The sequence below is a fragment of the Vombatus ursinus genome, unplaced genomic scaffold (genome assembly GCF_900497805.2).
Source record: "Vombatus ursinus unplaced genomic scaffold, bare-nosed wombat genome assembly UNPS02014817.1, whole genome shotgun sequence".
Lineage (NCBI taxonomy): Eukaryota > Metazoa > Chordata > Mammalia > Diprotodontia > Vombatidae > Vombatus > Vombatus ursinus.
Window position 1 is genome coordinate 13,691,681 of NW_020954595.1, and position 14,995 is coordinate 13,706,675.

Sequence of the window (14,995 nt, forward strand, 5' to 3'; positions counted from 1 at the left end):
AGAAAGAAAGAAAGAAAGAAAGAAAGAAAGAAAGAAAGAAAGAAAGAAAGAAAGAAAGAAAGAAAGAAAGAAAGAAAGAAAGAAAGAAAGAAAGAAAAGTGCTGTATTGCCCAACTGTCCAGTTCCAGTTGGGTCCCCAGTGGGGCAGCTCCTACTACTCTCAGGGTTGTTGTTTCTCCTTCGTTCTTGAACATTATGAAAGGAATGGTCAGGCTGTTTAGAAATGGAAGCAGAGGTCATTAAAAGCCAATATGGCTATACAAACCATATCATACTAGACTACTATAATTGCCTATTTTAGTAGGATTACTCTCTTGGTAGGTCAAAATGATGCCATATTCTATACCTTGATGCCAGCAAAGCTATTGACAGAGTTGTTCACTATGCCTTCATGTCTAAAATGAATATTGTGGTCTAGATTATGATATAGTCAAGGGGACATAGACCTGAGTAAGTGGCTGAACCTAAAACATTATCATGGTGGACAATAGAAGATTCCAACTTAGCACATCTTGACAGCCTCTAGGTTATCTAGTGCAACTCCTTTGGACTTCACTGAAGGACACTAAGGGAAGACTGAAGGGCCCCTTGTCAAGCAGTATTGTAGAAGGGCTTCTTGTTCATGTACCAGTAGGCCAGATGATCACTGAGGCCCCTTTCAGCTCAGAGATGCAGTCATTTTCTATTGCCATCAGGAAGGATAGTTTCATATTGCTGACCTGTGTTGTCCATGAGTGGATTTTCCAGAACAGAAGGCAAACTTTCCCAAGTCAACTGCATGGCTTATAAACCCATAGACTGACCCTTACCATGTCTGTAGGCTGGGGCCACAGTCTAGGAGTAGAGGTCACATGTGATGCCACAGCCAGCTGGACAGGAGGGGGTAAAAGTGTCCTATGAGCTCAGGAATCAGTGTATGATCAAACCCACAGTATAGATGGGATATGGTTTGAGGCCATAGACATTTTCAGAGCTGCCTTCTTCTCCTGTCAGTAAAGATCTCTTGGGGAAAAGATGAACTTTTTTAAGACAATGAAAAGTTCTCTATGAACAGAGCTATCACTTTGCCTTGGCACTGGCAAGAAGACAGAAAGTAAAACTTTGGAGAAGGCTTCCTGCACTAAGATAAGAGAAGCAGGGAAACAAGATGGTGCTAGGGACATTGCTCTTTGGGAATCTTGCTGTTGTTGGAGAATGACCATATACAACTCAATGTTCTTTAGACCACTGCTCCTTGAAATGATGGGCCTTAATTTAGGAATCATTGGCTGGGGCTGAAGATCATGATCAGGGAATGTCCCTCTAGCTTGCCCACGTGTGGCCAAAAGAACAAGGAATTGTGGAGAAGTTAGAGACATTGATGATGCTTATGGGGAAGACAAGGTAAACAAAGGACTGGGATTGTCTGGGTTCAAGGAGGCGTACCTTAAAAGTGTGACAAAAACTTTGGTGGCCAGGTGGACTGCAGAATGTCCTGTGAGTTTATGTAAATTGCTTTGGAAAAATAGTCACAAATTGTATAATCATGGAGTTGATACTTTATGGGAAAACGGTGATTGCTAAGCTACTTAGATGTGGAATCTGGGAAGTGAGAGAAACATGGAATGTGGGTAACTGATCTTCAAGGATAGAGTGGTGTGAGCACACACACACACACACACACACACACACACATACACACACACTTTCATATTCCCAATGTAAATTTAGAAGAAAAGGGCTGAGAGGAGAAGGAATTAAATCCAATAGTAAACTACAGGGTGAGAGTAGGCATCAGATCCTCACCCCATACATACATGTGCACACACACACACACACACACACACACATGCACACTCACACACAGAAAACAAAGAAATGAACTTAAGTCAGGAAAAATATGGGAGAAAGAGCTGAATCTTCTGGCTCCTTTAATGAAGACAGTGATCTAAGGCCAACAAAGAAGAAATGCTAGGCTGGGACCTTAGCAAAGAGGTCTACCATGGAACCAGGGAGGGAGATGGACTCAGCCTTATTAGCTTCAATGTAGCTTCAGATAGACATCAACGAGGGCTCTGGAGCCCAAATAAGGAAGAATATAACTCTTTCAGAGACAAAATCGTGGCTGAAGATGGGGGAGTGGTGGCCTGGGCCATTGAAGAGGGCCTCACAGCTCTGATAACAATACATTAATTTTCCATTTCTGATTTCCCAGGGCTTCTGCAGCAAGATTTTGCCTCGTGAGCCATTGGAAGAGAATAAGAATTTGTTTTGACAAACTATCTTGCTCTCTCTTTAAAAAAATGCTTTTATTGCTTGCACCTTGACAAGCTTTTGAGATGAAACACTTAGATTTAAAAATATCTATCTATCTACCCAAAGCACTTAGGGCTCCTAATGATCTCTGCTAGCACATGCAGCCTCCGCACATCACGCGTGTCAGAGTGACTTCTGGAGCACTTCACATGTGCCAAGGTGCGGTATCTGGGAAGTGGGGAAGGAAGGACTGAGGTGGGGGGAAGGCACATTAATTCACAATTGTGTAGAGCTCTTGGGGTACATTGGGTTCTGAGAAGAGTACCATTTAATGTGCTTCATTTGGGTATTTTAACGAGATTTAAAACTCATTAACCTTTCTGAGCATGACAAGTCCCCCATTCCACTCTTCCCCCCATCTGTCATCCTTGGGTGTGCTCTATGCCAGTCTCTGGTTCCATTAGTTTCCATAGGTTCAAGGATACCATAAGGGAATTCCAGGCCCTTAGCTATGGATGCCAACATGGCACAAGTCTGGGCTCTGAATGAAGAAGACTTCCACAGATGGCCCAAGGAGAAGGACCCCAGCTTTATTTCATGGTGATCCACAAAAGAGCCAATCGGGTAAAACCTGGGTTAGTTTGCTAATTAGGAAGACGAAGTAGTGTAGAAGGGGGAGAGGTATCACACACTGGTTAGCTGGAAGCCCCTGCCCTCAAACAGGCCAGTCAGGAGCAGGGCTGTGCTGCCTGATGTTGGACCTGCCGAGTGGGCCAGTGCCACCTACCTGCTTTGGACAGTTTGCCGATGCTCCTGGCACTAGATGAGCTGTCGCCCCTGGTCAGCACCGTGATGCCCCCGAAGCTGGCAGTCTTGGTGATGGCTGGCTTGAGGTTACGGCTAGAGCTGTCTGAGTCTGTGCTGCTCCATGGCCTTTGGGAGTCAGGCCACCTCAACTCATTCTCAGTGCTGCTTTGACGACTCCCTGACATCTTTCCCGACCCATCTCGATTCCCCCTGGAGCCCCACCAGTGACGGGGCACAAGAAACACAGTGATAACTCCAGGAGGCAGAGTGTGGAGTGACAGTTTGCCTGTGATCCCCCAGGAAGTCCCAGCTTGAGGTCCCTCCTTCAGAAAACAGCAGCGTACACACCGGTGAACACACGCACATGTGTACCCACACACCCACACATACCCATTCACACGCCTCTCTGTGTCACAGAAACCCAAAGCATGTGAATGGTCACAGGCACAAGACACATGAAGGATGCCTCACACCACAAAGACAGTCCTCTTCCCCAGAAGGAGAAGCACCTGGAAGCTGATGACGCATATCAGCTTCCTGCTTGAGTTGGACTGGACTCTCTGCTGTCCCTTAGCACTGACCGATAGACAAGCAGTCAGGCCAGTTCTGGGTGGAATGGGGTCCAGGAGGCCTCGCTCCAGGGAGACCACCAAGGACAGGACTCAGCCTACATGACCATGGACAGTCAGGCTGGGGAGAGTGGGCCCTGGCAGGCACTAGCTCTCCTGGGGCATCCCGCTTCCACTCTTCTGTGGGGAGAGCACACATAGGAAAAGGCCTTTGCCTCCCAACCTGACTTGGCTATTGATGAGGGGAGGGCCTTTGGCTTATGTGTCTGAACTCCTGGAGCTGAAGAAGCACTGTTCCACCCTCTGCACGTGGAAAAGCCTTTGGTTTCAAAAGCAACATCATAGACAGTGGTAATAACAATAGAAACATCCTGAAGATATGGCAATTTTCAAGGAAATTAAGAGGAAAAATCATTTCTGGAGGTAAAATAATAAACCTGAAATTGAGACAGAAACCTGGGGGAAGGTCACTGGTACTCCCCCAAGCCCCAGCTGCCAGAATGCCCTGGCTCTCCAAGGGGGTCTGCTCAGGGAGTGTTGAGTACTCTGGGCAGGCCAGACCCTGGGTGGGTGACTCTGGGTGGGGGGGGGAGAGTGGGGGGGACCCTGGGCAGGCTGGACTCTAGTCCTCAGGGCTGAGGTGGGAGGTTTGCATTTTGACTGGTTTCCAGTCGTTTGCAGACTCTACTGGGGAAAGGTTTTCAGCTGGGTAAGAAAAGGAAGGCAGCTGAGGGTGGAGCCATGTTAGTCTCTTTTCCTAGAGACGAAATTTCTGCTTTGGGGTTTAAGGTAAAGGAAGAGTCAGAGATAAGAGAAAGTCACAGAACACAGCCTGGCCTCAGAACCGCTCCCAGTTTGACCTGCCCTTGAATCTTGCTCTCCGCTTCATAGATGTGGCTGCGGACTCTGGAGTGTGGTAGGGTTACAGCTGCTTCTTTCTATGGACAACTCCAGTAGTAGTAGTAATAATAACAATCAACATTAATTAGGACCAAAGTAGGACCCAGAAAGCAAGGGGTAGTGTGCATTTGGCCCTTTGAAAAATGCTCTTCCCTCTGCAAATGAACTAGTACCAGCGAAGGCCTGAGCTGCCTCGTGATGGCAACGGTCATCAAGCACCATCGGAGCACCCCATGCCCTTGGCCCAGAGCTGTTGCGCAGCAGCCTCTCTCCCTGTTAGCGGGAGACTCCAGCCACGCTCTGGGTCCTCTGCCCTATGCTACCATGAAGGCCGAGAGATGTGGCCAGCATCCTCCCCGGCATTTCTAGGAGGATCTCAGATGTTGTCTACATCCTGAGTCCCAGAAGTCTCCAAGGCACAGATCCCTGAAAACGCTCTTCAGTCCCCTACTTCTGATCTAGCCTACAATCTTGCCATCACCTGCCTCACTTACAGAGGAAATGAACCTCACTAGGGGCCCCCAGGGCAGAGGCAGAAGCAGGGACCCAAAGCCCGTCCCCACTGGGCCCCACGGCCAGGCCCTTGGAAAGGCTGGGCGGGCTCCAGGGAGCTTCCCTCAGGTTTCTGTCTCCACGAGGCAGGCAGGGAAGGACTTGAGACTGATGCAGGAAAGGGTGGGAGCTGGAGAGGCAGAGACCCCCAAGGGCAAGGTCACTTCCTCCTAGTTATCTTAGAGTCTGTGAAAGCACCAGCCTGGCAATGGGCATTTTACTTTGGTCTGCTCGCCCTGGAGCCAGCAGCCCCTTGTCCTGTGTCCCCACCTCCTCCAAAGTCTCCTGCAGGCAGGCTTCTGAAGGGCAGATGAGAAACAGGCCCAGAGTCCCCAGGACCACAGTGAGTTCTGCTTTCCGGCCCTGGTCTGGGGGAGGCAGGGGAGGGAGCTGCTAGAGGTCCTCCTCCTCAGACCCCCACACTGTTCTTCCCAATCTTTCTAGCTCTCCAGATTCTTTCCCATACCATCCCCAAATGAAGACCCAGAATCCTCCCTTCCTTGGCTCCAGACCAGCACCAGCTCTCTGGGTTTTATCTGCCCCTCTGAGAGTTGGGCTATGGAGTGCCATGTCCACGCCATCTACCATTGGCCCTCATGTCCTTCACTGGCACAACCCCTGAAGAAGCTGGTGCAGGCTATGCCAGGCTGGAGGAGAGGACATCTTTGGCCCCATCCATTTCATGAAGGTAATATTGGTGGGCAGAGCAGGGAGCCGAGCATGGGGCCGGTGTGGACACTGTAGCTACAGGGGAGCTGGCCTCTGGACTGAAGGGGAGAGGCAGCTGGAGCACAGAGGGGAAGCCTCCTCCAGGTAGCCCTTGGGACTCCAGATGCGGGTCAGGAAGCTGCCTCTCCTGGCCTGGTCTAGCAAACCAAGAAGACAGGCCCTACTTTGACATCCACTGTCTCCTGGGCCAGCTCAAAAACAGACTCCTTCTGATAAACAGAAAAGCCAGGCATCCCTGATGCCTTGCAGCTGCTCTGGGGATCAGCCCCAAGGGCTGGGTGGCTATCAGATTCCCAGGTCTGCTTGGGAGATGTCCCTTTGTTTGCACTGTATTTTTAGCGAGGGCAGCTGCAGGTGTCCAATTTCTGCAACAGCCGCCATTTGGACTAAGGACATGTGTTCTGAAGGTCTCTGAGAATTTGAATAATCCTTTCCAATTCCCCAGCCTCCCCTGGGTGGGCCCAGCTGTGCCGGGGGCATGAGCCAAAGGCCTGTTTGGACATGGGAGGGGGAAGGTGTGGAATTCAGGCGCCCCCTGAGATGGCATGTCCCACACCCACGCCCACAGAGGCTAGTCCCCTCTAGACTCCTAGGCAGGAGACAGACCGGCTTATCCCCTAAAATAGCCAGAAAGCGCTCAGCAGGTGGCCAGCTGTTCCAGCCAAAGGCAGACACAATGATTAAGCCGAGGCTTTCCCAAAGCTTACGGGGAAGGTTGGAGCGTTCCTCCCAGTCGGAATCTTTGAGATCTCTGTAAACAAGCAGGGGCTGGTGCAGGCGGCCTCTGAAAGGTTGTGCCTGATCACTTTACACCATGGACGTCTCCTCTGCTCCCTGCAGCTCTATTCAGCACGGACGGCTGGGTCTAGGGGCTGTGCCAAGCTGGGGGGGGGGATACACTTGAGCTACAAGGTTCAGGAGGCCCACGTGACCCAGGCCTTCGGGCACTCTGGGTGGCTAGTAGAGCAGTATGGAGTGTCTGACTCTGGCCCTCACTGCCTTACAGAAAGCCTACACGGTGGCAAGGTCCATGACAGCTGGACTCCGAGATGCCCAAGCTCTGACTCCATTGCACTGATTGCCTACTTTGGGGAGAAAGTGCTATAGCCAAGACCACTGTGTAAAGTGCCTTTGGGAGAAGAAAAAAAGTGAAGGGTCTCACTTGCTTATTTTCTGTACTGGAAAATGTGAGGTCAGCCAGTAGGGCTCAACAAAGATCTGCCTTCCCACTGTGCACCAGGATGTCCCAAAGCTGACTAGAGGTTTTGTTTCCTGAAGGCAGACAATCAGAGTAGATGTCCCTAAAATGAAACTAGTTTGCTTTGCAGACTCAGTTTACCTTGATGTTAAAACCCAGACACCCACAGCACACAGCTCTAAAACAGCCCTGCGCCCTCCTCCCCCATTCTCCTTCACACAGTACTTGTATTTTAGCACACAGACGCAGGGACACAGGATTTGAAAGCAAATTGAAAAAGGAAACCATACCAACCTAAACTGCTGCCTTTTCTTATGGATTTCCTTGTATAGGCTACTGTCCTCCAAGAGCCTACTGGAAGAGAAGAATGATTTGGGTGGAATAAAGCCTGAGCGTTCTCAAGGTTCTAGGTATTGGGCATGGCCAGGTTCTCTCCTCTGCTCACTCTTGTCCTGCCCCTAGCAGAGCAGGCTCTCCTCAGTGCAGATATTTGCTCTGGTGACTGTTGAGAGCCGATCCTCCTCCTCTCTAGGGAGGAGGGCCTGGCAGCACAAGGAGGGAAGGGGGAAGGGCAGGAGACTTTACACACATGCACACATGCATGTATCAATGTAGGCAATGTGTATATAGAAATATACACACATGTATATATATGTCAAACAGATCGGAGTCTTGGTTCAGGTTGGGTGAGATTTAGGTGGCCACTGAGGTGCTTTTCAACACAGACATGCTGTAGCTATATCAGCATTGGCATCAGTATATATGTATATGCATGGATGCATGGATCCTTTGTGTGCATGCAGGGATACTCGTATGTGTGCATGGATACACTCTGTTGTGGGTGTATGTGTGTACATGTGGATGTATGCATGTATGTGCAAGTGCATATAGGTGTGGATGCATGCATGTTTGCATGTACTTTGTGCATCTGGATGCCTAGGAATTCAAGAACCTTTCTCTCATCACAAAGAGTACACCCCCCCAAGCCACAGAGAGGGTCTTCTCCCTCCTGGTCACATCCAGGCCCTCTCGCATTAGGCATTATCATGAGAGGACCCAGGCCCAGTACAGGCTCCTCTTAACCCTCGGCCCATTTCAAAGGAGCCATGTGTCTGTGTGTGTGAGTGAGGGCATTGGAAGGAGCCTGGGAAGGGAGAGGAGTCAATGACCGCTTAGGTCCTTCCTAGTTAGTAATCCCAAGGAAGTCAGTTAATTGCTTTGAGCCTCAATTTCCTCCACTAGAAAATGAGAGTAACAGCCACCCCTGTCCCTCAGGGTTGTTGTGAGGACCAAATGCCATAATATTTGGAGAGTACTGTGCAAATCCCACAGCTTTATATCAATGCCAGCTTTTTCTATCATCGCTCCAAAGAGTAGACAATGGAACGTGCATACACATGTGTATGTCTAGATATGTGGGAGCAGACATACTGCCCACTAGCCTCTTGGTGACAGGCACTGATTCACCCACTGCATGTCTTACACTTCAGTCAGGTTTGCCTTCCCAATAGGGCATATTCTTCTTGGCTCATTGGAAATTGACTTGCCTTGGCTAGGCAGCAGCCTTGTGACATGGGACAGGTATCTCTCAAGGACAGTCTTCATGGTGGGGGAGAGGGCGAGCTGGCATCTGTCTGTGGGCAATGCCTGGTGCACACACCACACAGCATGGACCACCGAGAGGTGACCACACAGCTGAGCCCCATCTGGGTGAAAGTAGGGTGCAGAGGCTCTTCTGTTGGGGAGTGCCCCCTAGGAAGAGCAAGAACACCTCACCAACCAGAATGCTTAGGGAGGCGGGGGCTCTGAGTGACTGAATCAATAGCCCCTTGGCAGGTGTCTGTCTGAGGTGCCACAGGACATACTGCCAAGGATGAGAAGAAGAGAATAATAAAAACAGGACACAGCCTGCAGAGCCAGAAGGGAATGCGAGGTCATCCAGTCCAACCCTGCCCATTTTACACATGAGGAAACTGACTTTCTTTGGGAATCCTCAGGGCCATCACTGCAAACATCAATCCTCATTGCATAAGAGAGAAGATGACAGAAAGTCAGAACCAGAAGCCACCTCAGAGGCCAGTTGGTCCAATTTCCTTCTTTCCCAGATGAGGAAACTGAGCAGGACAGTGTGGTGCCCTCTCTGAGGTCACACGCAGGACAGTGTGGTGCCCTCTCTGAGGTCACACCCAGGACAGTGTGGTGCCCTCTCTGAGGTCACACACAGGATCACACAATGGCAGAGCTGCAACGAACCTCAGAGCCCACCTGATCCTCTCACCCTTGTAGGGAGGGGAGGACTGAGGCCAGGACTTATCTCTAGTCCCGAAGCTAGTAGGTGGCAGAGCCAAAGCTAAATACTTCCAGAGCCAAGGCCATTTCTAGGAAGGTAGAAGGTGGAGACAGCGAGCCTGAATTGGGAGGGACTCCAGACTCCCTGGACACTGGCTTAGGGAGAGAATCCCTGCTGTGAGCTGGGTCACTGGGACTTGCCCCCTCCTGAGAGCAGAGTGTTTCAGTTAATTGAGGTCCAGGCATTCCAGGGGCTTTCCTTGAATTCTAAACTTCTTTTCTCTTTCCTTATCCTTGCCACTCCACCTGAGCCTCCTTTCCTTCTACCTCCCAATCAGTGGCCCACCTGAGTCATTTACAGGTTAGGACAGAGGTCTCCCAGCATGGGGCCATTCCTTCTCTCCTGCTGATAGCAGCACTAGCTGCAAACCTTGTAGCTGTCTGTACACAGTCATGAGAATACAAGATCAGAACAGTAATAGGCTCTTATTTTGAGGGACACCTGGCCAAATCAATGGGATTGCCAGATTCTTGAGTCTCATCACTAAGCCTCAATCCCAGAGAGAGCAGGGTGTTTGATCCCCTAGGAAGAGGAGACAATGAGATTCGGGTCACTTGGAAGTGGCTAGGAGAGCTTTTCCTTAGCAATCAGCCATTTATGGACATAGTCAATAGAAAAATCCAGAGAACTACACACACACATATATATGTATGTGTTCACATACATATATGGGTCTTCATACGTGTATCCAAGCACATACATGTATACACATGACACATGGGATGGCACTTTTCTTTAAGACACAGAAAAGGAAATTCTGTTTTACCTGGTTTCCACAAAAAGGCTTTCCTGGGAGCAAACTGACTGAAAGATAAAAAGGCAGGGCATCAGACATTCTGGAGGACCTGAATGGTCACAGTTTCTTGCCTGATTTTAACACTATCTTTCCCCCATTATGTCAAAAAGATTTAGAAAAACATGAGCTACTTTTAACAACAGAAAGTGAAAAAACCCATCTGACTGGGGTTAGAGCAAAAGTGTATTCTCAGGCTTCTTCTGGGGCCAGACTGGAAATAGGTTGTACCTGGTCAGTCTTACAGTCAGTCATGACCCAGGGTGACTGTCAGAGCTCTCACAGACTCCCACCGATGCAGTTAAGGGCATCCTGGCACCAGGAACCATTGGGGCAGAGCATGCCAGCCTGGTCCAGCCAAGGGCACAAACACCATGCAGCCACAAGCCTGGGAATCAAGTCCAGCACTTCTGGAGCCTATCAATACCAATGGAAGGCAACCAGTTGGCACCCGGAGTCATTTTCTCAAGAAGTCAAGACTCTGTTCTGAGTAGCTGTCTCTCTCTGATGGCAAGGTAATGGGTGAAGGAAGGTAAGGAGGCTGGGAGAGAAGGCCAGCCTCCATCTCCATGCTGTGCCCTCCCTCCACTCCCTCTCCCTCATGTCTGAGTGGAGACACACTGAGCTCAGCCTTTCCTTTCCTCATGGTGCATTCTCCCTGCCCACACCTCCCTTGTGGGACTGGGATGGCCCACGAAGGCAGCTTGGCTAGCACTAAAGAGGGTCAAAGGGAAAGGCTTGTGGGACATTGATGAGAAAGGAAGCAAGGAGGGGAGAGCAGACAGGACCCAGAATGCCTGTCCCCCAGAGACCTTGATCAGGGAAAGGCCCAAAGCATCATCAGGCATGGCCAGGACATGGGGGAGTCATGTTTGGAAGCTCTGAATGGAACAATGGCCCAAACATTCCTCTTGGCTCCCACTGATGACTGGTGAGGATGAGAGGAGCCCAAATGGCCTTAACTCGGGACATCTGCCCAGGAAGCCTTCCTAGTGTCACCTTGGCACCAGGTGCTGAGTCATGTTTCTCTTTTAGCTTTGCCCAAGATGTCCAGACCATAGGGATGATGCCAGCCGCTCTGGGTCATGGTACATCAGGCATCCCTTGGAGCCATTTCTCTTGCTTCAGAGCAATACACAAATGAATTGAGAAATGCCTTTGAATTTGCAAAAAACAAGTTTAGCAAATGATGTTTTTGTCTTAGCTTTATGGGTTCCACTTGACTAGAAGAGAAACAGACCATGCAGTCTATTGCTGGCTTTCCTCCCTTTGAGACCATGTTTAAGCCAACACCCCACAACAGAAACAAAAGCTTCACCTGTTCCCCTTTTATTGCTCGAATCTCATGAGTCGACGCCGTGACAAGTGGGAAGGGTCTAGACAGGGTTTTGATGAAGAAAATCTGTGGCCAAAATGAGGCAACTCACTGCTTGCCACTCCCTTGCCCACCAAGCCAAGCCTTTCTCATTCCTCCTATGACTCCCCACCGCTGGTCACCTTTAGATGATCCTGTCTGTGTGGTGTATATACCTGGTCATTTACGTGCAGTGTAGACTGTGCCATTAGATTGTGAGCTGCTGCAAGGCAGGGGCCATGGTTTTGCCTTTCTGTGTATACCAAGGGCTCAGCATTGTGTTTCACACACAGTAAGAACTTAATAGATGCTTGTTGACTGATGTAAATTGCCCAGGCAATCTCAAGCACCCTGACAAGAGCCAGAGGGAGAGCAGTGATGGCTTTCAAACAGTTAGCATTCCATGGGAGATGAGTCCTCAGTGTCCAAGTGAAAACAGTAATGGGACCCTACTACCACCCCAACAAGAAAATCAGGGACTGTCCACTCCCCTGGAGAAGAGGAAGAAGAAAGAGGAGGGGGACCAAGCAGGGGGCAACCTTTGTTTCTCCCATCCTGCCAAAGCAGAGGGGGAGTCTGGGAGCTTCTGGACTGGACTGCCCATCCTCCCTTGCAGTGTTGAATGACTCACAGACCTCCACAGCAGAAGCAAAGATGGCATTCTCTACTTAATCTCCACCCTCTACCCTCCCCAGATGTGAAGCCCCTGCCAGATTAGTTCTAGTCTTGGCTCCTGCTCCACCCCTCCCATCCCTAGCAGCAACACCATCACCTCCATTAATGCTCTTTTAAAAGAACTGCCCCTCCCTACACCCAGCATCACTCAGCTAGTAAGTGTCTGAGACTGGATTTGAACCCAGGTCTTCCTGACTCCAGGCCCAGAGCTCTAGGCACCATGGCACCCCTAGCTGCCTCCACACAGCTTGTATCTTGTGCACAGTCAGTCTCAGCCTTTATGAATTCTGAAAAGTAAGAACTTGCCCTGTCCCATCTCCCTCCCATCTCTGATGGCCTTTTATTTTCCAGCTGTTCTTTCTGTGTGGGGATGCTCCAATCACACATCATTGCTATGGTCAGTCCAGGGAATGGCAGGAGAGCCCCAGGACATGTTGTGCATTGTGACCAAAAAGGATCTTAGAAGAGGAGGAGACAGGACTCTTGCAGGTCACAATAATGGGAAGAAACAAGGAGAGACCAGGGAGAGGGCTCAGAGTCACAGCACCTGAATATCTGGGACAGAGCACACAGGCCCCAGCACTGATTAGGGAGGAAGGAAAGTGCAGTGGGCTCCAGGAACTCCTGGGATGGGCCTGTCTGAGGGCTCCCGGGCATGTATCCCCACCTGAGGTCAACTTTTTACTGCAGGAGTTGCCAGGGTGGCCTTGGGCAAGTCATGGAACCATTCATGGAATAGAGGCTTGATCAGAGTGGCACAGATTCTGTGACCAGAGGTAGAAGAGAGTCAATAAATCATCTGATTTGCCTCTCACTTGGTAGATGAAGAAACTGAGGCCCCAAGGGGTCACAAAGGTAGTGCCATAAATGACTGAGGCAGGATTGGAATCCACGTTCTCCAATTCCAGAGCCAATATTCTTTTCACTGGAACAGGTGCCTTGCTGGGCCTCAGTTTCTCCATGTGTCAAGTGAAGGGGCTAAGATGTCTGACTTCCTACCTTCCTTCCTACCTCCAACTCTCTGAGTCTAGGAGGCTGTCACCCCCAACACGAGGCACTGATGACTTGTGCTGCCTGCTCCTAAATGGCATGTACTCTGACAGAAGGCAAAGAAATGAAAAGTCATGCTATTAATATCTCATCATCTGCATAATGAGCTTTGCTTCTTGAAAGTAGAAGACTGTGATGGGCCACTTGCCCTTCATGAGGCACTCTGGGTGGGGGAGAGGCAGAGGAAAAGATGCCTGCCCTCACAGAAGACTTGCCTGGAGTTTGCTTTGAGGGCTTTCTCTGCCTCCTCGAGTGGCTGGGCAGGACACACTTGGGCTCCCATGCCAGTTTAGACATCAGGCTAGTGATGGACTATCTCCCTTCCCTATGGCTTGGTGTCGTCCTGCAGGAGAATGCTCCCTTCACTGGTGGGATCCCATGCTGCTGACACTCTGTCCATTTAATCTCAGGACAATCTCTAGCCTCAGCCTCTTGCTTCCTTTCTGAGGCAGCTGAGCTCCCTTTCAAACCTTGTGCCCACAGGGATCACAGTGAGTCCTGGAGAAGAGTCACTATTCCCCCTTTGAAATAAAAATGGTTTCCACCAAGTTGGGAAGGGCTGACCCAGGCAAAGGAAGGTTTGGGACAACCAAGGAGGTGGGGCTGCCCTTCCAAGGAGCTCCAGCAAAGCCTCTTCTCCAGCCTGGCATGATGGCAATGCCCCCAAAGCCAGAGAAGGGAAGCAGTCCTAGACTGATAGGAGGCTCTAGTTAAGACCCCAGGTCTTTCCCAAACTCCCTTGGTGGTCAATGGCCAAGCCCCAGCACCAGACAACCTCCTCTGAATCAATGCTTTCCAAAGGGAGAGACAAGGCTGAAATGCTGAGAACACCCTCAGATGCTGCTACAGAGGCGACTGAATCCTTGGTTCTTTCTGAATATCTGGGACAGAGCACGCAGGCCCCAGCACTGATTAGGGAGGAAGGAAAGTGCAGTGGGCTCCAGGAACTCCTGGGATGGGCCTGTCTGAGGGCTCCCGGGCATGTAACCCCACCAGCAGATGCAGCTTGACAGTGGCTCTTCACCTCCTAGGGAGGGTGCCCACAACCTTGCTTTCCCTGTGATGGGAGCCAACCAAGATCACATTTTCAAAGAGTGCTGGAGAATTTGTTAACACCATGGCCATGATTCAAAGCTTGGGGAAGGTCAAGTGCCAGCTGCCCATAAGTCTTGGGCCTCGGCCTTAATTTCCTAATTTGTAAAATGGAGGGGCTACCCTGGATCCCTTCTAAGATCTCTCCCAATCACATATCCTAGAATCCCTCACTCTGTAAGAATTGGGAGAGGAGGATGTGTGTGTGGGGGGGCTATCATAAGCCAGGGTTATCACTGCTGACAGTTTTTGTCAGATGTCTGAGGCTTCAAGAAATCAAAACAAAATGGAAGAACATGCTTTCTCTCTCTCTCATACACATACACACACCCCACAAAACATCAGAGGCCTTTTCCCCCCAAATCATTTCTGATCTGCTATCCCTTCTTTCAGTTCTGGTTGCTATCTTTGTGTCTCTGTCTGTGTGTCTCCTTTCTGTCTCTCTCTGTCTTTGTCTCTGTGCCTCTCTTTGTCTCTCTCTGTCTCTGTCTCTCCCCCCCCCATGGCTTCATGGACATCCCTGCAGTTATACCCTGAGGGGCATTCAGCCTGAGCCCATCACTTCTTTCTCCTTTCTCTAAAGCCCAGCTCAGCCCCTGCAGCTTCACCTGACACCCCTGGCTCCACTCTCCCTCCCTCCCTCCTTCCTTCCTTCCTTCCTTCCTTCCTTCCTTCCTTCCTTCCTTCCTTC

At 50.2% G+C, this 14,995-nt stretch overlaps 1 protein-coding gene across 1 annotated transcript in view; it reads right to left on the reverse strand.

The window, feature by feature from the left end:
* The window catches only part of ARPP21 (cAMP regulated phosphoprotein 21), a 107,593-nt gene that overhangs the window by 60,319 nt on the left and 32,279 nt on the right, over positions 1-14,995 (reverse strand). The window contains exons 11-13 of the mRNA XM_027835884.1: positions 10,107-10,144; positions 7,285-7,341; positions 3,023-3,252 (exon numbers count right to left, since the gene is read on the reverse strand). Of these exons, the coding sequence (XP_027691685.1) occupies positions 3,023-3,252; positions 7,285-7,341; positions 10,107-10,144 (325 nt within the window). The remainder of the gene's footprint in view (positions 1-3,022; positions 3,253-7,284; positions 7,342-10,106; positions 10,145-14,995) is intronic.